At 53.9% G+C, this 20,485-nt stretch overlaps 1 protein-coding gene across 3 annotated transcripts in view; it reads right to left on the bottom strand.

The window, feature by feature from the left end:
- The window catches only part of MKI67 (marker of proliferation Ki-67), a 290,198-nt gene that overhangs the window by 207,557 nt on the left and 62,156 nt on the right, over positions 1–20,485 (bottom strand). For all 3 annotated transcript variants that reach the window (XM_075348448.1, XM_075348449.1, XM_075348450.1), the window contains exon 8: positions 6,863–7,101. In XM_075348448.1, the coding sequence (XP_075204563.1) occupies positions 6,863–7,101 (239 nt within the window). The remainder of the gene's footprint in view (positions 1–6,862; positions 7,102–20,485) is intronic.

Raw genomic sequence — 20,485 nt, 5'->3', positions numbered from 1 at the left:
AACAAAATACCTCAAGTTAGAGCTGCAAGACAGCCCTCCTCTACGAGGAGGCCACTGCCGCCTGCAGGACTCTTCTACCTAGGCTGGCGTCCGCCGAAGCATAGGTATGCACCTGATAATGTTTGGTGAAAGTGTGCAAACTCGACCAGGTAGCTGCCTGGCACACTTGTTGAGCCGAAGCCTGGTGTCGTAATGCCCAGGACGCACCCACGGCTCTGGTTGAATGGGCCTTCAGCCCTGAAGGAACCGGAAGCCCCGCAGAACGGTAGGCTTCCAGAATTGGTTCTTTGATCCATCGAGCCAGGGTGGCTTTAGAAGCCTGCGACCGCTTGCGCTGGCCAGCGACAAGGACAAAGAGTGCATCAGAGCGGCGCAGGGGCGCCGTGCGGGAAATGTAGATTCTGAGTGCTCTCACCAGATCTAACAAATGTAAATCCTTTTCATACCGGTGAACCGGATGAGGACAAAAGGAAGGTAAGGAGATATCCTGATTAATATGAAACGAGGATACTACCTTAGGGAGAAACTCCTGAATGGGGCGCAGCACTACCTTGTCCTGGTGGACCACCAGGAAGGGAGCCTTGGATGACAGCGCTGCTAGCTCAGACACTCTCCGAAGAGACGTGATCGCTACCAGAAAGGCCACTTTCCGTGATAGTCGAGAGAGTGAAACATCCGTCAGAGACTCGAAAGGCGGCTTCTGGAGAGCAACTAGTACCCTGTTCAGATCCCATGGATCTAACGGCCACTCGTACGGGGGGACGATATGACAAACCCCCTGCAGGAACGTGCGTACCTGCGGACGTCGTGCTAGACGCTTCTGAAAAAAACACCAATAGCGCCGAGAGTTGCCCTTTAAGGGAGCCGAGCGACAAGCCCTTTTCCAATCCAGATTGCAGGAAGGAAAGAAAAGTAGGCAATGCCAATGGCCAGGGGGACACTCCTTGTACAGAGCACCAGTAAAAGAAAATCTTCCACTTCCGTGGTAGATCTTAGCAGACGTGGGCTTCATAGCCTGTCTCATGGTGGCAACGACCCCTTGGGATAATCCTGAGGACACTAGGATCTAGGACGCAATGGCCACACAGTAGGTTCAGGGCCGTAGAATTCAGATGGAAAAACGGCCCTTGGGACAGTAAGTCTGGCCGGTCTGGTAGTGCCCACGGTTGACCGACCGTGAGATGCCTGTCGCCAGAGCTCTTTGATCGTCATGAAAACCGGGACCTTGCTGTTGTGCCGATTCGTGAAACCCGTCCGGGTGCAGAGACCATTCTCCTGCGTCCACGCCCTGGTGACTGAGGAAGTCTGCTTCCCAGTTTTCTACGCCCGGGATGTGAACTGCTGATATGGTGTATGCTCTGTGTTCCACCCCTAGCAGAATCCGGCGGACTTCCTGGGAGGCTCGCCGACTGCGTAGTCCGCCTTGGTGGTTGATGTATGCCACCGCTGTGGATTGTCCGACTGAATTCGGATCTGTTTGCCTTCCAGCCACTGCAGGAAGTCTTGCAGGGCAATATACACTGCCCAGAGCTCCAGACAATTGATCTGAAGAGTGGACTCCTCTGAAGAGAGTCCTTGATCGTCTGAGAAAGGGGGACGTTCCTGTGTAGGGACATCGACTTCCCCTCCCATTAGCGAAGAATGTTCTATTGAAGTGGACGCAGATGAAACTGCGTGAAAGGGACTGCCTCTGGATGAGGTGTCTCCTTGAAGGAGAGACTGCACCCCCGTCTGTAGTGACCGCTGTTTGTCCAGTGGAAGCTTCACCATCGCTGAGAGAGTGTGAAACCCCAAGCTAAGATATGCCAGCGATTGGGTTTAACTTTGAAAAGTTGAGGACCCACCCAAAACTCTGGGAAGTCTCCAGCGCCATGTTCAGGCTGTGTTGGCATGCCTCTTAAAAGAGTGCCTTGACAAGTAGATGGTCTAAGTAAGGGATCACAGGGTGACCCTGAGAGTGCGGGAGTGGTCCCACTGCTGCCATGAACTTGGTGAAAACCCGTGGGGCTGTCGCCAGACCGAAGGGTAGGGCTACGAACCGAAGATGCTCGTCTTCAATAACGAATCGTAGCAAACGCCGGTGCTCTGGAGCAATCGGCACGTGGAGATAAGCATCCTGATGTCTATTGATGCTAGGAAATCTCCTTGAGACATTGAGGCAATGACGGAGCGGAGGGATTCCATCCGGAACCGCCTGGTTTTCACGTGCTTGTTGAGCAGTTTAAGGTCCAGAACGGAACGGAAGGAGTCGTCCTATTTTGTCACCCCGACCAGATCGGAGTAAAAAGTGTCTCTTGTTCCTGAGGAGGAACCGGGATTACGACTCCTACTGCCTGCAGAAGAGCCTCGGCTCGGCCGGTGAGGAAGTTTTTGCGACAAACTGTCTCTCACCCACCGGCCATTGACCTGTGGCAGTTAAATGTCGCTAAAGCGGGGGAGTCTGCCACCGACCGCGGACGCGGAGAGAGAGGGCTGAAAGTCATGAGGAAACCGCCTTGGTAGCGGTTCCTCCGGCTGCCTTCTCCGGGCGTGATTGAGCCCGCCAGGAATCTGCGCCCCTCTGAGCCTTTTGAGTCCCGTTGGACGAGGGCAATTGGGACGTGCCCGAGCCTGGGAAGGACCGAAACCTCGACTGTCCCTTCTCCTGATGGGACTTGTTTGATAGCTGGGGTAAGGAAGAATCCGTACCCTTGGACAGTTGAATGATTTAATCCAACCGCTCACGAAACAGTCTGTCACCAGATAAAGGCAATCTGGTTAAGCACTTTTGTGGAAGCAGCATCTGCTCCAATCTCTTAACACTAGGAGCGTAACAACACGGAGTTGGCGGACGCCACTGACGTACGGCTCGTAGAGTCCAGGACAGCATAAACAGCTTGAGTCGCAATGCCGACATTGCGAGGTGAAGGACGCTACTGCGGCCAAGATGTACATGTGACCGCGTCCCTCTGCGCAATACTAGCCGAAATAGCTTGGAGTGCCTCTATGGCTGCGAATGCCGGGGCAACCGACCCGCCGATAGCTTCATAGACAGATTGCAACCAGAGGGCTATCTGTCTGTCAATGGCATCTTTAAGTGAAGTCCCATCTTCCACTGCAACTATAGATCTAGCCGCAAGCCTGGAGATTGGGGGATCCACCCTTGGAGCGCTTGAGCACGTCAGGGGGGAAGAGACAACGCGTATCCTCAATACGGTTGGAGAAACGCTTATCGGGATAAGCGTGGTGTTCCTGGACTGCTTCTCTGGAGTCAGAGTGACCAGAAAAGTACTCAATATACGCTTGAGATACCGAAATAGGGATTTCTTCTGCTGTGAAGCTGACCCCTCCACTGGAGGAGTTGAGGGAGAAATACCCAACCTTCCATTGATGGACGCTATAAGATTATTCACTATAGCGTCACCATCCGGTGTATCCGGATTGAGAGCGGTCTCAGGATCAGAGTCCTGAACAGCTACGTCTGCATCATCATACAGAGAGTACTGTGATGAAGTCGAGGGCCGTTCTTAGGGAGCTCGCTTAGGCCGTCTGGGACTGTCGTCCGTGTCAGAGCCTGCACCCTGGGATGCATGGTACCCTCCTGGAGCCATGATTTGTTTCGAAATCAGGGTGGCCAGGGGCATTGAATCAACATTGCCCAAGGTCTGTCTGGACTGCAAAGTCTGTAAGATGTTAGTCATAGTCACAGACAATATATCAGCGGAAACTGCAACTCCGTCCCTGTCCCTGGACAGGGATCACAGGTGGTTCTTTTGGCCACCTGTAGCAGAGACCCCGTTGAGTAATTGCACACACTGGGGGTCCTGGAACAGTATCGCATGCAGTACAAGCAGCATAGAAAGCCTGTGCCTTGGCACCCATGCTTTTTTTTTTTTTTTTTTTTTTTTTTTGCTGTTGCTGTCTAGCCATCTAGGAGCATTAGCCAAGAATAGCGACCGTACAGTGCAATGTATAGCATACAAGCATGAAGTACAATAAACACTTCAGCACATGCAGTACAAGGAGCATAGAAAGCCTGTGCCTTGGCACCTTTGCTTTTCTGCTGCCGTTGTCTAGTTATTCAGGAGCATTAGCCAAGAAAAGCGACATACAGTGAATGTATAGCATACAAGCATGAAAATAACCACTGCAGCACATGCAATCCAAGCAGCATTGAAAGCTTGTGCCTTAGCACCCTTGCTTTTCTGCTGCTGTTGTCTAGTCATCAAGGAGCATTAGCCAAGAATAGCGACATGCAGTGAATGTACAAGCATGAAAATAAACTCTGCAGTACATGCAATCCAAGCAGCATTGAAAGCTTGTGCCTTAGCACCATTGCTGTTTGCTGCCGCTGTCTAGCCATCTAGGCGGGTAGACAGCCAAGAATAGCCCTTACAGTGCAATGTAAAGCATACAAGCATAAAGGACACATGACACTGCAGCACATGCAAGACAAGCAGCATATAGAGTCTGTGCTTTAGCACCCCTGATCTTTTGCTGCTGTTTCTAGGTCTGCATCCTGAATAGCGACCGTACAAAAGTACAACAGGACACTTCGGCATTAGTGGGTCAGCACTTTAGTTGCCGCTTACCGCCCGCACAAAAGCGGGTGTGTGGCGCCGGAATCCTGTGCTGGTAGCTCAGCGCTTGTCTCAGTTTTCCCGCTCTGCGTGCCGGAATGGCTGCCGGCGTCCAGAGGAGAGGGGCGGGCCGAGGGCGTGCCCGAGACAAGAGCGGGAACCCGGCGCCCACTGTGTCTAGTGAAGGGGGCTGGAGAATGCAAATAAGGCTCCAGCCCTCGGCGCTGCTATAGAACAGCGTCTCTCCCTTTCCCTGAGTGACAGGGTGGGGGCGGGAACGAAGCGGCGCTAGGCCGCAAAAGCCGGGGACTAAAGTTAGAAGCGCCGCCGCCGTAAAAGCGCGGTCGGCGCTAAGTCCCCGGCGCACTACAAGTCGCAGCTGCGCCGCCGCTCCAGGGGCGGTCGGCACGGCGGTCCCCACACGTAAAGTCCCCCAGTAATCTGCAGGGACTATAAGCCCAGCGCACAGCGCTACAGTCCCCGGCGCACTAGCACACCCAGCAAGCCCGGAGTGTGCGTGGCCTGCCATACGGGGACACAGAGTACCTGAAAGTTGCAGGGCCTTGTCCCTGAACGGCACTCCCGCTCCACATCCAGCAGGTTCTATGGGTCTGTGGATGGAGCCCGGCCTCAGGGCTTGGTGGCCGGAAAGATCCCACTTCCTCAGAGCCCCTCAGGGGGATGGGGAAGGAAAACAGCATGTGGGCTCCAGCCTCCGTACCAGCAATAGGTACCTCAACCTTACAAACCGCAAGTGGGGTGAGAAGGGAGCATGCTGGGGGCCCTAGTATGGGCCCTCTTTTCTTCCATCCGATATAGTCAGCAGCTACTGCTGACTAAACAGTGGAGCTTATGCATGGATGTGTGCCTCCTTCGCACAAAGCTTGAAAACTGAGCAGCCCGTGATCCCACGGGGGGTGTATAGCCAGAAGGGGAGGGGCCTTACACTTTTTAGTGTAATGCTTTGTGTGGCCTCCGGAGGCAGTAGCTATACACCCAATCGTCTGGGTCTCCCAATAGAGCGCCGAAGAAATCAACAGTGCGACAGTATAGTGTAAATGTATAGCATATAAGCATATATATATATATGTACACTCCGGCACTCAGTGGGGCCAGCACCTCAGGTGCTGCTTACCGACCGCTCAAAGCGGTTGTGTGATCACCAGAATCCCTGCCTGGGCCTCCCAGAGCCTGTTGTCTCTCCTCTCCAGCGTCAGAAGTGCTGACAGGAATGGCTGCCGGCGTTCTGTGGAGAGGAGGAGGCCGTGGGCGTGCCCAAGAAAGTGCGGGAATCTGGAGCCCCACTGTGCTGAATGAGGGGGGAGGAGGATACAGAGTATGCTCCAGCCCTCAGCGCTGACGTCCTGTGCAGCGTCCCTCCCTTCCCCTGACTGACAGGTCAGGGGGCGGGAATATGCGATACTAGGCCGCAAAAGCCGGGGACTAAAGTTATAAGCGCGGCCGGCATATAAGCGCGGCCGGCGCGGTAGTCCCCGGCGCACTAACACACCCAGCAGTGCTGCAGTGTATATGGCACCAGCGCTCCATGCGCGGTCCCCACAGGGACACAGAGTACCTCACAGCGTGGCCTGCGCGGTAGTCCCCGGCGCACTAACACACCCAGCAGTGCTGCAGTGTATATGGCACCAGCGCTCCATGCGCGGTCCCCACGGGGACACAGAGTACCTCATAGTAGCAGGGCCTTGTCCCTGACGATAATCGGCTCCTGTCCAGCAGATTCCCCAGGGGCTGCGGAGGGAGCACGGCCTCAGTGCCTGGAGACCGATTAGGATTCCACTTCACCCAGAGCCCATTAAGGGATGGGGAAGGAAAACAGCATGTGGCTCCTGCCTATGTACCCGCAATGGGTACCTCAACCTTAACAGCACCGCCGACCAGAGTGGGGTGAGAAGGGAGCATGCTGGGGGCCCTATATGGGCCCTCTTTTCTTCCATCCGACATAGTCAGCAGCTGCTGCTGACTAAGATGTGGAGCTATGCGTGCATGTGTGCCTCCTTCGCACAAAGCATAAAAACTGAGAAGCCCGTGATGCACGGGGGGTGTATAGGCAGAAGGGGAGGGGCTTTACACTTTTAAGTGTAATACTTTGTGTGGCCTCCGGAGGCAGAAGCTATACACCCAATTGTCTGGGTCTCCCAATGGAGCGACAAAGAAATCTGTCTTTGCATTATGTAATATATTGTGTTAAGTTCTATGATATATTCCACTGCAAATCGTGACTTCCCAGGATACTAGCATTTTAATACTGTCCTATCCTAAAAAAAAACCAAAACAACTCTTACCCTGATAACAGATTGCTTTGGGCCAAAGCTTTTCCGTATAACGGTGCGAGGAGAGTTGATAGACAGACTGCGTCGAGCAGGCGTTGCACCTTTTTTAAGGGGTGAATTGGGAGGCAATCTTTTATCAAACAGCTCCGGACTAAGGTGTCCCCCAAACGAGACCCTCTTCCTTTTAGGTGGTGGGTCTGGAAGGGAAAGTTCATCACTTCTTCGCTTTCTTGGAGTTCTCCTTGGTTCTGCTGTTGAAAACAAAACAAAATTAAAAAAGTCAAAATTCCAATTATCCAGGCTAATAAAGTGTCAAGAGACTCCTCATGCAAACCACACTGATCATAAACCTCAGACGGCTTGTCCCAACTTAGGAAATGGCTCGGGGGACCCATCCCATGGGTACTTACTGTTCAGAACTATAGTTTTGCTCCCGCTTCACAGAAATACCTGAATAGACCTAGAGCTGCACATGGATGGATGTGATCTATTTTTTTTATATATAGTATAGGGACTTACAAGCATGGGATCCCGTGACGAGGGTTGTAGACTTCTGCTTTATGGCCATAATACCAACTAAAACCTCTTTTTGTACAGGATGCAGCCAGGCCCCTTTCTGTTAGGCCTTGGATATTAGAGCTCCTGTCCCTGTATGATGCACAGATAGAGTTTGGTCTGGCAGCCCGCCTGATCTAATAGTATGGGCGTCCCCAAGAGGCTTGCGACTGTATCTGCATGTGTGAACAGCGCTCTATGCAAGCCATCAGTGTCCAGTTTTAATATCCAGCAATCATCCCCTCCACTTTTTGGAAGTGTGTGTGTGTGTGTGTGTGATTTGCTCCTCCTGCACCTGTGATGCCTCCACTTAGTGGGGGTTTAGCTGCATCCTGCTAAAGTATTAGTTTTTGGCCTGGGTGATGTACAACTGCAGCCTTTTTTGATCTTACGGACCCCACTGATCGTTAAAAGCTGACCTTTTCTAATACTGGGACATTAATGAAAAGAAGGGAATTTTGTTTACTTACCGTAAATTCCTTTTATTCTAGCTCCTATTGGGAGACCCAGACAATTGGGTGTATAGCTTCTGCCTCCGGAGGCCACACAAAGTATTACACTTTAAAAAGTGTAACCCCTCCCCTCTGCCTATACACCCTCCCGTGCATCACGGGCCCATCAGTTTTGGTGCCAAAGCAGGAAGGAGGAAACTTATAAATTGGTCTAAGGTAAATTCAATCCGAAGGATGTTCGGAGAACTGAAACCATGAACCAAAGAACAATTCAACATGAACAACATGTGTACACAAAAGAACCAACAGCCCGAAGGGAACAGGGGCGGGTGCTGGGTCTCCCAATAGGAGCTAGAAGAAAAGGAATTTACGGTAAGTAAACAAAATTCCCTTCTTCTTTGTCGCTCCATTGGGAGACCCAGACAATTGGGACGTCCAAAAGCAGTCCCTGGGTGGGTAAAAGAATACCTCGATAAAAAGAGCCGAAAACGGCCCCCTCTTACAGGTGGGCAACTGCCGCCTGAAGGACTCGCCTACCTAGGCTGGCATCTGCCGAAGCATAGGCATGCACCTGATAGTGTTTCGTGAAAGTGTGCAGACTCGACCAGGTAGCCGCCTGACACCTGCTGAGCCGTAGCCTGGTGCCGCAATGCCCAGGATGCACCTACGGCTCTGGTAGAATGGGCTTTCAGCCGTGAAGGAATCGGAAGCCCAGAAGAACGGTAGGCTTCAAGAATCGTTTCCTTGATCCACCGAGCCAAGGTTGACTTGGAAGCCTGCGACCCCTTACGCTGGCCAGCGACAAGGACAAAGAGCGCATCAGAACGGCGCAGGGGCGCCGTGCGAGAAATGTAGAGCCGGAGTGCTCTCACCAGATCTAGCAAGTGCACATCCTTTTCACATTGGTGAACTGGATGAGGGCAAAAAGAAAGTAAGGAGATATCCTGATTGAGATGAAAAGGGGATACCACCTTATGGAGAAATTCCGGGACCGGACGCAGAACCACCTTATCCTGGTGAAACACCAGGAAGGGGGCTTTGCATGACAGCGCTGCTAGCTCAGACACTCTCCGAAGTGATGTGACTGCCACAAGGAAGGCCACCTTCTGCGAAAGGCGTGATAGAGATAACCCTGAGGACGCTAGGAGCCAGGACTCAATGGCCACACAGTCAGGTTGAGGGCCGCAGAATTCAGATGGAAAAATGGCCCTTGAGACAGCAAGTCTGGTCGGTCTGGGAGTGCCCACGGTTGACCCACCGTGAGGTGCCCCAGATCCGGGTACCACGACCTCCTCGGCCAGTCTGGAGCGACGAGGATAGCGCGGCGGCAGTCGGACCTGATCTTGCGTAACACTCTGGGCAGTAGTGCCAGAGGAGGAAATACATAAGGCAGTCGAAACTGCGACCAATCCTGAACTAATGCGTCCGCCGCCAGAGCTCTGTGATCTTGAGACCGTGCCATGAATGCCGGGACTTTGTTGTTGTGCCGAGACGCCATGAGATCGACGTCCGGCATTCCCCAGCGGCAACAGATCTCTTGAAACACGTCCGGGTGAAGAGACCATTCCCCTGCGTCCATGCCCTGGCGACTGAGAAAGTCTGCTTCCCAGTTTTCTACGCCCGGGATGTGAACTGCGGAAATGGTGGAGGCTGTGGCTTCCGCCCACAGCAGAATCCGCCGAACTTCTTGGAAGGCTTGACGACTGCGTGTGCCGCCCTGGTGGTTGATGTACGCGACCGCCGTGGCGTTGTCTGACTGTATTCGGATCTGCCTGCCCTCCAGCCACCGCTGGAACGCCCTTAGGGCTAGATACACTGCCCTTATTTCCAGAACATTGATCTGAAGGGAGGACTCTGTCGGAGTCCAGGTTCCCTGAGCCCTGTGGTAGAGGAAGACCGCTCCCCACCCTGACAGACTCGCGTCCGTCGTGACCACAGCCCAGGATGGGGGCAGGAAGGATTTTCCCTTCGACAAAGAAGTGGGAAGAAGCCACCACTGAAGAGAGGTTTTGGCTGCCAGTGAAAGAGAGACGTTCCTGTCTAGGGACGTCGACCTCCTGTCCCATTTGCGGAGAATGTCCCATTGAAGTGGACGCAGATGAAACTGCGCAAAGGGAACTGCCTCCATTGCTGCCACCATCTTCCCTAGGAAGTGCATGAGGCGCCTCAAGGGGTGTGACTGGGCCCGAAGGAGAGAGTGCACCCCTGTCTGCAGCGAACGCTGTTTGTCCAGCGGAAGCTTCCCTATCGCTGAGAGAGTATGAAACTCCATCCCGAGGTAAGTCAGTGATTGGGGCGGTGTCAATTTTGACTTTGGGAAATTGATGATCCACCCGAACCTCTGGAGAGTCTCCAGAGCAATGTTCAGGCTGTGTTGACATGTCCCCCGGGAGGGTGCCTTGACTAGAAGATCGTCTAAGTAAGGGATCACCGAGTGTCCCTGAGAGTGTAGGACCGCCACCACTGCTGCCATGACCTTGGTCAAGACCCGTGGGGCTGTCGCCAGGCCGAAAAGCAGTGCCACGAACTGAAGGTGTTCGTCCCCGATGGCGAAATGCAGGAAGCGTTGATGCTCTGGTGCAATCGGCACATGGAGATAAGCATCCCTGATGTCGCTTGATGCTAGGAAGTCTCCTTGGGACATCGAGGCGATGACAGAGCGGAGAGATTCCATCCGGAACCGTCTGGTTCTCACGTGTCTGTTGAGCAGTTTGAGGTCCAGAACGGGACGGAATGATCCGTCCTTTTTTGGCACCACGAACAAGTTGGAGTAAAAACCGCGACCACGTTCTTGAAGGGGAACGGGGATCACAACTCCTTCTGCCTTCAGAGTGTTCACCGCCTGAAAAAGTGCATCGGCTCGCTCGGGGGGCGTAGATGTTCTGAAGAAACGAGTCTGAGGACGAGAACTGAGCTCTATCCTGTAACCGTGAGACAGAATGTCTCTCACCCATCGGTCTTGGACATGTGGCCACCAGGCGTCGCAAAAGCGGGAGAGCCTGCCACCGACCGAGGATGCGGTTTGGGGAGGCCGAAAGTCATGAGGAGGCCGCCTTTGGGGCGGCTCCTCCGGCGGTCTTTTTAGGCCGTGACTTAGACCGCCATGCAGAAGAGTTCCTCTGGCCCTTCTCTGACCTGTTGGACGTGGAGGAATGGGACTTGGCTGAGGGCCGAAAGGACCGAAACCTGGGTTGTATCTTTCGCTGCTGAGGCCTGTTTGGTTTGGACTGGGGTAAGGACGAGTCCTTTCCCTTGGATTGTTTAATAATTTCGTCCAATTGCTCGCCAAACAAACGGTCGCCAGAAAATGGCAATCCGGTTAAGAACTTCTTGGAAGCAGAGTATGCCTTCCATTCGCGTAGCCACATGGCCCTGCGGACTGCCACCGAATTGGCGGATGCTACCGCTGTACGGCTCGCAGAGTCCAGGACGGCGTTCATGGCGTAGGACGAAAAAGCCGACGCCTGAGAAGTCAAAGACACAACCTGCGGAGTAGAGGTACGTGTGACCGCATTAATCTAAGACAGACAAGCTGAGATAGCTTGGAGTGCCCACACGGCTGCGAATGCCGGAGCAAAAGATGCGCCTATGGCTTTATAGATGGATTTCATCAGGAGCTCCATTTGCCTGTCAGTGGCATCCTTGAGCGATGAGCCATCTGCCACTGATACTACGGATCTAGCCGCCAGTCTAGAGACTGGAGGATCCACCTTGGGACACTGAGCCCAACCCTTAACTACGTCAGGGGGGGGAAGGGGTAACGTGTGTCATTAAGGCGCTTAGTAAAGCGCTTGTCCGGAAATGCTCGGTGCTTCTGGACAGCATCTCTGAAGTTAGAGTGATCGAAAAACGCACTCCGTGTACGTTTGGGAAACCTAAACTGGTGTTTCTCCTGCTGTGAAGCCGACTCCTCTATAGGTGGAGTTGGAGGAGAAAGTTCTAGCACCTGGTTGATGGACGCTATAAGGTCATTTACTATGGCGTCCCCTTCAGGTGTATCAAGATTGAGAGCAACGTCAGGGTCAGAGCCCTGAGCTGCGACCTCCGCTTCATCCTCCAGAGTCCTCATGCTGAGACCCTGAGCAGCGTGATGAAGGCGAGGAAGGTTCCCAGCGAGCCCGCTTAGGCGGTCTGGGACTGCGGTCCGTGTCGGAGTCCTCTCCGTGGGACCTAGGTGTCACCCCAGGAGCAGTTTGCTGCGCCGACCGAGAGGGGCCTGGGGGTGATGAACTGCCCTGGGCCTGTGATACCGGTCTGGACTGCAAGGCTTCTAGTATCTTAGCAGACCATCTGTCCATAGACTGAGCCATGGATTGTGAAAGCGACTCAGAGTTTCTCAGCCAAAACTGCAAACTCTGTCCCTTCCACCTGGACAGTGGAAGCCGGCGGTTCTACCTGAGCCGAGGGTCCCACCAGTGCCCAAGGCTCCGGCTGAGTGAGTGCCACAGGGGCCGAGCATTGCACACAATGAGGGTAGGTGGAACCTGCAGGTAACATAGCCGCACAAGAGGTACAGGTTGAAAAATAAGCCTGTGCCTTGGCACCCTTGCTCTTTGCGGACGACATGCTGTTGTCTCCTCTTAGAGTAATCAGTGAGGGTATATAGCCAAAGGCAAATAATGCGGCCGAACAGAGAAAATGTATACAATATATGAATATATATATATACACTTCGGCACCCAAGGGGGCCAGCACCTTAACCGGTGCGGCTTACCGACCGCCCAAAGCGGTTGTGTGACCACCAGATTCCCCGCCTGGGCCTCCCAGAGCTGTAGAGCTCGTTCTGAATTCCTCCACCGGCAGAAGTGATTATAACAATGGCTGCCAGCGTTCTCAGAGGAGGAGGGAGCCGTGGGCGTGACTAATAAAGTGCGGGAATCTGGTGCCCCTCAGTGCTCAGTGAGGGGGGAGGAGAACACCTAAGTATGCTCCAGCCCTCACTGCCGACGTCTAGTCGAGCGTCCCGCCCTTACCCCTGACTGGCAGGCCCGGGGGCGGGAGTTATGGTACTAGGCCGCAGAAGCCGGGGACTAAATTTAATAACGCGGCCGGCAAACAGGCGCGGTCGGCGCGGTAGTCCCGGCGTCACAAAAAACAGCAGCTGCTGCAGCGTCTGTTACACAGGCGCTCCATGCGCCGTCCCCAAGGGGACACAGAGTACCTCTTAGAAGCAGGGCCTGTCCCTGATGATACCCAGTCTCCTGTCCGTCAGATTCCCCCAGGGGCTGCGGAGGGAGCCCGGTCCCAGTGCATGGTAACCGGTTAGGATCCCACTTCTCCCAGAGCCTCTAAGGAATGGGGAAGGAAAACGGCATGTGGCTCCAGCCTTTGTACCCGCAATGGGTACCTCAACCTTAACAGCACCGCCGACCTTAGTGGGGTGAGAAGGGAGCATGCCGGGGGCCCTATGGGGGGCCCTCTTTTCTTCCATCCGATAAAATCAGCAGCTACTGCTGACTAAATGTGGAGCTTGCGTGAATGTGTGCCTCCTTCAACACAAAGCATAAAACTGATGGGCCCGTGATGCACGGGAGGGTGTATAGGCAGAGGGGAGGGGTTACACTTTTTAAAGTGTAATACTTTGTGTGGCCTCCGGAGGCAGAAGCTATACACCCAATTGTCTGGGTCTCCCAATGGAGCGACAAAGAAAGAGAATTTTGTTTACTTACCGTAAATTCTTTTTCTTATAGTTCCGTATTGGGAGACCCAGACATTGGGTGTATAGCTTCTGCCTCCGGAGGACACACAAAGTACTACACTAAAAAGTGTAGCTCCTCCCTCTGAGCTTATACACCCCCTGGATAACCAGATCTAGCCAGTTTAGTGCAAAAGCTGAAGGAGAATAGCCACCCACAAGTAAAACAGAGCAAGAACCGGAACAACCGGAGACTCTGTCCACGACAACAGCCGGTGATAACACACGGAACAAGAAATTGCCAACAGGCAACAGGGAGGGTGCTGGGTCTCCCAATACGGAACTATACGGCTATGAACGCACGTTGCGTACAGTTCACTGCAGAAATTTCTGCAGCGATCTGAAGAGCACATGTGCGCTTTAAATCGCTGCAGAAATGTCCGTAGTGAAGCCGATTCCATGCGCTCTGCCTGCAGCTCCTGCCATAGACAGAGCAGGAGCTGCCGGCAAAGCGCAGGAAAGAAGTGACATGTCACTTTTTAGGCAGCGCTTCGGCAGTAGCCGAAGCGCTGCGCTCTAAAACGCCACGTGCGCACGGCCCCTGCACAATCTCCATAGACTGTGCAGGGGACGCAGGACGCATGCAGTTACGCTGCGCTACAAAGCGCAGCGTAACTGCATGAATTTACGCAACGTGCGCACATAGCCTAAGAAAAAGAATTTACGGTAAGTAAATAAAATTCTTTCTTTATCGTTCCTATGGGAGACCCAGACAATGGGACGTCTCAAAGCAGTCCATGGGTGGGAATAAACAGAAAAACTAAGAAGTAGGCGGAGCCTAACTTCACAAATGGGCGACAGCCGCCTGAAGGATGCGTCTGCCCAAGCTCGCATCTGCCGAAGCATGAGCATGCACTTGGTAGTGCTTTGAAAAGGTATGCAGGCTAGTCCAAGTGGCAGCCTGACAGACTTATTCAGCCGTAGCCTGGTGCCTAAAAGCCCAAGAGGCACCGACAGCTCTGGTCGAGTGTGCCTTGATCCCAGGCGGGGGAGGCATCTGAGAACACTGGTAGGCATCCGAAATGGTCGACCTAATCCAACGGGCTAAGGTCGGCTTAGAAGCAGAGAGGCCCTTGCGCCGACCCGTGGTTAGCACAAAAAGAGAGGTGCACCGCCTAAGAGCAGCAGTGCGAGACACATAGATCCGGAGCGCCCGCACCAGATCCAGAGTATGCAACGCTTTTTCAAAGCGATGAACAGGAGCCGGACAAAAGGAAGGTAGGGTAATGTCCTGGTTAAGGTGGAAAGGAGAGACCACCTGTCACGAACCACCAGGGAGGGTCACTCAGAAATCCCCCGTGCTGGCCACCAATGTCACGATCGGGGGGTAACAAGTGGGGGTCACCCCTCCTTTATACCTCCCGACCGACAGAAAGAGCACGTGACGCGCTCTCTAGCGCCCCTCTTATAGTCAGGCCAATTATGGAATTGCCTGACAATAAGCAAGGAGGCCGCTATACTACTTATGCCGATTATTGAAGGGTCCCCGGTGAGAGTAGGGTATATATTCCCCCGACCTCCGCGGGCGGAATATATAAAATCTTCCCGAATCTCACTGGCCTCCCCACAATAATCCTTGGCACAACTCGCTGCCACCAACCGATTTACGGTAACTATTAGCCGAACACACAGACGTGGGATTCAAGATCGAGATAACAGAACAGCCCAAGATTAATTATATAATTTAATCGGCCGAAGCCACACTAGAAACTACAATATATACAATAGGAGATCTACAGAATATACATAGGTCAGAGTACAGTTACAGATAAAGCATGGTTTACAAACAGGCATACACAGTTCCAGCAGTTACCTTGTGCGTCTGGCCACAGGGGGGCGACGTGGACCAGGTTTCCAGGATCTCCCTCACAGGTCTTTCCCAACCAGGCCCCCGAGCAAAAGAACACTGGAAAATGGCCGAAGTAGGGTTATCAACCTGGGCAAATCCAGGTCCCCTCCTACCTTAGTGACCTCACAGGGAAGCACTGCCACTCCCCCTGCATGGAGTCAGAGTAATATCCCAGAAGGGGCTATTACCTGCAACTCCGGACTGGGAGGTCCGATCGGGACGGTTCTGGTGCCATCAGATCCGCCCGGGTCCCCTCTGCATTTTGAGTCCAAGCACGACTCATTTACTGGACTCCTACTAGCAGTTCTCCATATCTCGCCGCCCCAGGGTGCCATATACACTCCGAGGATATGCACAGATTCGGCTCGAAGTCCCGATTCTAACGATGTAGGGGGTGTAGGGCTGAGACGCACGGTAATATCATAACTGGGTATGATATTACGGAGCCAGCAGTATGCTCTCCTGTGGTGACTAGCTCCCTTTTGGTTTTGCCAGGTCACTGTCCACTTTCTTTGATGAGCGGACACAGCTCCCAGGGGCTCTTCCTCTCTCTCTTTGTTTTAGAGGCCTGAGAGAACACTAATCTCCATATCAGAGGAGATGGCTGTTGGAGGTGTAAGTGGAACACAGACCAGTTCCTTTGACACCTATCTGCTACACAAACCGTTTATCCCTGTGGTAAATTTTCTGATTGAAGGAGTTGTGTGAAGGAAAGGGGGGGTGACACCAGGAGAGGGCTTCCTGACATAACTTGAATATCATGATTTATCGTCATATCTCCGGATTTACCTCACACCACCTTAGGAAGAAAGTCCGGAGTCGGACGGAGAACCACCTTATCTTGATGAAAAACCAAAAAAGGTGACTCCGAAGAGAGCGCAGCCAAATCGGAGACTCTCCTGAGGGAAGTTATGGCCACTAGAAAGACCAGTTTCTGTGAAAGATGAAACAAGGAAACTTCCCTAAGAGGCTCAAAGGGGGGTTTCTGCAAAACCGTGAGAACCAAATTGAGGTCCCAAGGGTCCAAGGGCCGCCGGTAAGGTGGAATGATGTGAGACGCGCCCTGCATGAAGGTGCGGACCTGAGCCAGCCTGGCGATACGCCGCTGGAATAGCACTGACAGAGCCGAGACTTGTCCCTTGAGAGAATTGAGGGACAGTCCTAGCTGCAGACCGGACTGTAGAAAGGACAGAAGGGTCGGCAAGGAAAAAGGCCAAGGAGGATGGCCGGAAGAGCGACACCAGGACAGGAAAATTTTCCAAGTCCTGTAATAGATCTTGGCGGAGGAAGACTTACGGGCCCGAGTCATAGTGGAGATGACTTCAGGGGAAATACCAGAAGCTGTCAAGATCCAGGACTCAAGAGCCACGCCGTCAATCTGAGAGCCGCAGAATTCTGGCGGAAAAACGGACCTTGTGAGAGAAGGTCTGGACGGTCCGGAAGATGCCACGGCACCTCTACGGACAGATGGAGCAGGTCTGGGTACCAAGCTCGCCTGGGCCAGTCCGGAGCAATGAGGATGACTCGACGGCCCTCCATTCTGATCTTGCGCAGGACTCTGGGCAAGAGCTAGAGGGGGAAACACGTAGGACAGACGAAACTGGGACCAGTCTTGAACCAGAGCGTCCGCGGCGAATGCCTGAGGATCGTGGGAGCGAGCCACGTAAACGGGAACTTTGTTGTTGTGACGGGATGCCATTAGGTCCACGTCCGGAGTGCCCCATTTGCGGCAGATTGACTGAAAAACTGCCGGGTGCAGGGACCACTCGCCACCGTCCACGGTTTGACGGCTGAGATAATCTGCCTCCCAGTTTTCCACGCCTGGAATGTGGACTGCGGATATGGTGGACTTGAAGTCCTCCGCCCATTGAAGGATGCGTTGTACCTCCAACATTGCCAGGCGGCTGCGTGTCCCGCCTTGGTGATTGATGTAGGCAACCGCTGTCGCGTTGTCTGACTGGACTCGGATGTGCTTGCCCGCCAATAGGTGGTGAAAAGCTAGGAGAGCCAGAAGCACGGCTCTGGTTTCCAGCACATTGATCGAAAGGGCTGACTCGGACGGAGTCCAAGTGCCCTGCGCTCGGTGGTGGAGACATACTGCTCCCCAGCCGGATAGACTGGCATCCGTGGTGAGGATCACCCAGGACGGGGCCAGAAAGGAGCGCCCCTCAGACAGAGAGAGGGGCCGAAGCCACCACTGAAGAGAGCTCCTGGTCTGTGGCGACAGAGCCACTAACCTGTGCAAGGAGGAAGTCCGCTTGTCCCAACAGAGGAGAATGTCCAGCTGCAGAGGACGCAGATGGAACTGGGCAAAGGGAACAGTCTCCATTGACGCCACCATCTGACCCAGTACCTGCATTAGGTGCCTGATGGAATGACGGCGGGGCCCCAGCAGAGAGCGCACCGCCAGTTGGAGGGACTGCTGTTTGACTAAGGGCAACTTCACAAGTGCCGGCAGAGTCTCGAACTGCATCCCTAGGTACGTGAGACTCTGGGTCGGAGTCAGAGTGGATTAGGGAAGATTGACAAGCCACCCGAATTGGGCTAGAGTGGCGAGAGTGAGCGAGACACTCCGCTGACAGTCTGCGCTGGATGAAGCCTTGACTAGAAGGTCGTCCAGGTAAGGAATCACTGCCAACCCCTGGAGGTGCAGAACCGCAATCACTGCTGCCATGACCTTGGTGAATACCCGAGGGGCCGTGGCTAACCCGAAGGGGAGAGCCACGAATTGGAAATGTTCCTCTCCGATTGCAAAACGTAGCCAACGCTGGTGTGAAACTGCAATTGGCACATGCAGATAGGCATCTCTGATGTCGATGGATGCCAGGAAATCCCCTTGGGTCATTGAGGAAATGACTGATCGCAGAGACGCCATGCGAAAATGCCGCACCTGAACATGCTTGTTGAGAAGCTTGAGATCCAGGATGGGCCGGAAGGAACCGTCCTTTTTGGGGACTAGGAAGAGATTTGAGTAGAAACCTCTGAACCGTTCCCGGGCGGGAACCGGTACAATTACTCCGTTGGCCTGCAAGGATGCCACGACCTGAGAGAAGGCGGCGGCCTTGGAGCAGGGGGGAGTTGACAGAAAAAATCTGTTTGGCGGGCTGGAAGAGAATTCTATCCTGTAGCCGTGGGAGATGATATCCCGCACCCACTGATCGGAGACGTGTTTAAACCACGCGTCGCCAAAGTGGGAGAGCCTGCCACCAACTAAGGATGTTGCTGGAGCGGGCAGATAGTCACGAGGACGCTGCCTTGGCGGCAGCACCTCCTGCGGTCTTGTGGACGCGCTTTTGGGCGCCAGTTGGATTTCTGGTCCTTGGCTGAGTTAGTGGACGAGGCCGAGGGCTTAGAGGACGACCAGTTGGAGGAACGAAAGGAACAAAACCTCGACTGATTCCTGCCCTGGACAGGTTTCCTGGTTTTAGTTTGTGGCATGGAAGTACTCTTCCCGCCAGTAGCTTCCTTAATAATTTCATCCAGTTGTTCACCGAACAGCCGGGACCCAGCAAAAGGGAGTCCAGCAAGGTACTTCTTTGAAGAGGCATCTGCCTTCCACTCTCGAAGCCACAAGATCCTGCGGATAGCGAGGGAATTAGCCGAAGCCACCGCAGTGCGGTGAGAAGCCTCCAGCATGGCAGACATGGCATAGGATGAAAAAGCTGAAGCTTGGGAAGTTAAGGTAACCATTTCGGGCATAGATTCCCTGGCGAGGGAATGCATCCCCTCTAGAGAAGCAGAGATGGCTTTGAGAGCCCACACTGCTGCAAAAGTCGGGGAGAACGAGGCCCCTGCCGCCTCATATACAGATTTGGCCAGAAGGTCAATCTGGCGGTCAGTGGAATCCTTAAGAGAGGTGCCATCAGCCACCGATACAACGGTCCGGGCTGAGAGTCTAGACACCGGGGGGGGTCTACCTTTGGGGAATGAGCCCACTCCTTGACCACCTCAGGTGGGAAGGGAAAACGGTCATCAGAACCACGCTTTGGAAAGCATTTGTCAGGACAGGCCCTGGGCTTGGTCACAGCGGCCTGAAAACTGGAGTGGTTAAAGAACACACTCTTTGCCCTTTTAGGCGAGGTAAACTGGTGCTTTTCTGCCAGAGAGGGTTGCTCCTCTGATACTGGCGGATTGAGATCCAGTACAGAATTAATGGACGCAATCAAGTCACTAAGATCTGAGTCACTTTCGGACAGATCAATGGGGTACATGGAGTTAACCTCCGAGCCCCCCGTAAAGGAATCCTCCTCGTCCTGCGAGTCAGCTCCTGAATCACAGCCGCGGGACGAGGAAGGAGGGGGAACCCTGCATCTCTTCTTAGAAGGACGGGGTCTGGGACCAGATGATGAATCCTCTGTGAGCTCCGGTCCTGAGAGACCTCTAGTAGCACAGGCACCCTGTGAAGGGGGCTGATGCATATTCAGCAAAGTCCTGGACAGAAGTCCCATGGAGTCGGTAAAAGACTGGGAGATAGACCTAGAAAAGGATTCTACCCAAGCCGGGGGTTCAGCCACAGGAGCAGGAGCAGCCGGAGAGACCACTGGGAGTGAGACTCCAGGCTGAGGCACCGTCAGGTTAGAGCAGGTGTCAATGTGGATAGGTGCTCGGTTCAGGCAGTAGCAGCTTACATGCAGCGCATACTGAATACAGCTTTGGAGCCTTGCTCCTCGTGTGAGACATGCTGCTGGAGTGGGGGCTCTGCCAGAGAATGACCCCCAGAGAGTATATACAGAGGTCCACAACCAGAGGTTGTGGCTTACCAGACCGCTGGAGCGGTGTTGTGTGCCCTCCAGATCCCGAAGCCCGGACCCCCAAGCACAGCACCTCAGCAGAGAAGCTGCAGACCAGCGCTGCAATGATTGATCGCAGGGGGAACGCTGAGAAAATGGCCGCCGGAGCGAAGAGAGGGGGCGGGACTTGCTTGAGAGCGGGATCTGGAGGGCCATAGAGACCTACAGGGGAGGGGACATACACTGCAGTGAGGAGTGACCCTCCCCTGTACAGAACGGCCGCCGGGCGGAGCAGAGCCTGTCCCTCTGCATGAGTGACATGCGAGGGCAGAGAAACCGAAACTAGGCCTCTGG

Source organism: Anomaloglossus baeobatrachus, chromosome 5 (genome assembly GCF_048569485.1).
Source record: "Anomaloglossus baeobatrachus isolate aAnoBae1 chromosome 5, aAnoBae1.hap1, whole genome shotgun sequence".
Lineage (NCBI taxonomy): Eukaryota > Metazoa > Chordata > Amphibia > Anura > Aromobatidae > Anomaloglossus > Anomaloglossus baeobatrachus.
Note: the sequence above shows the minus strand (reverse complement) of the source record. Positions and strands in the feature narration are given on the sequence as shown.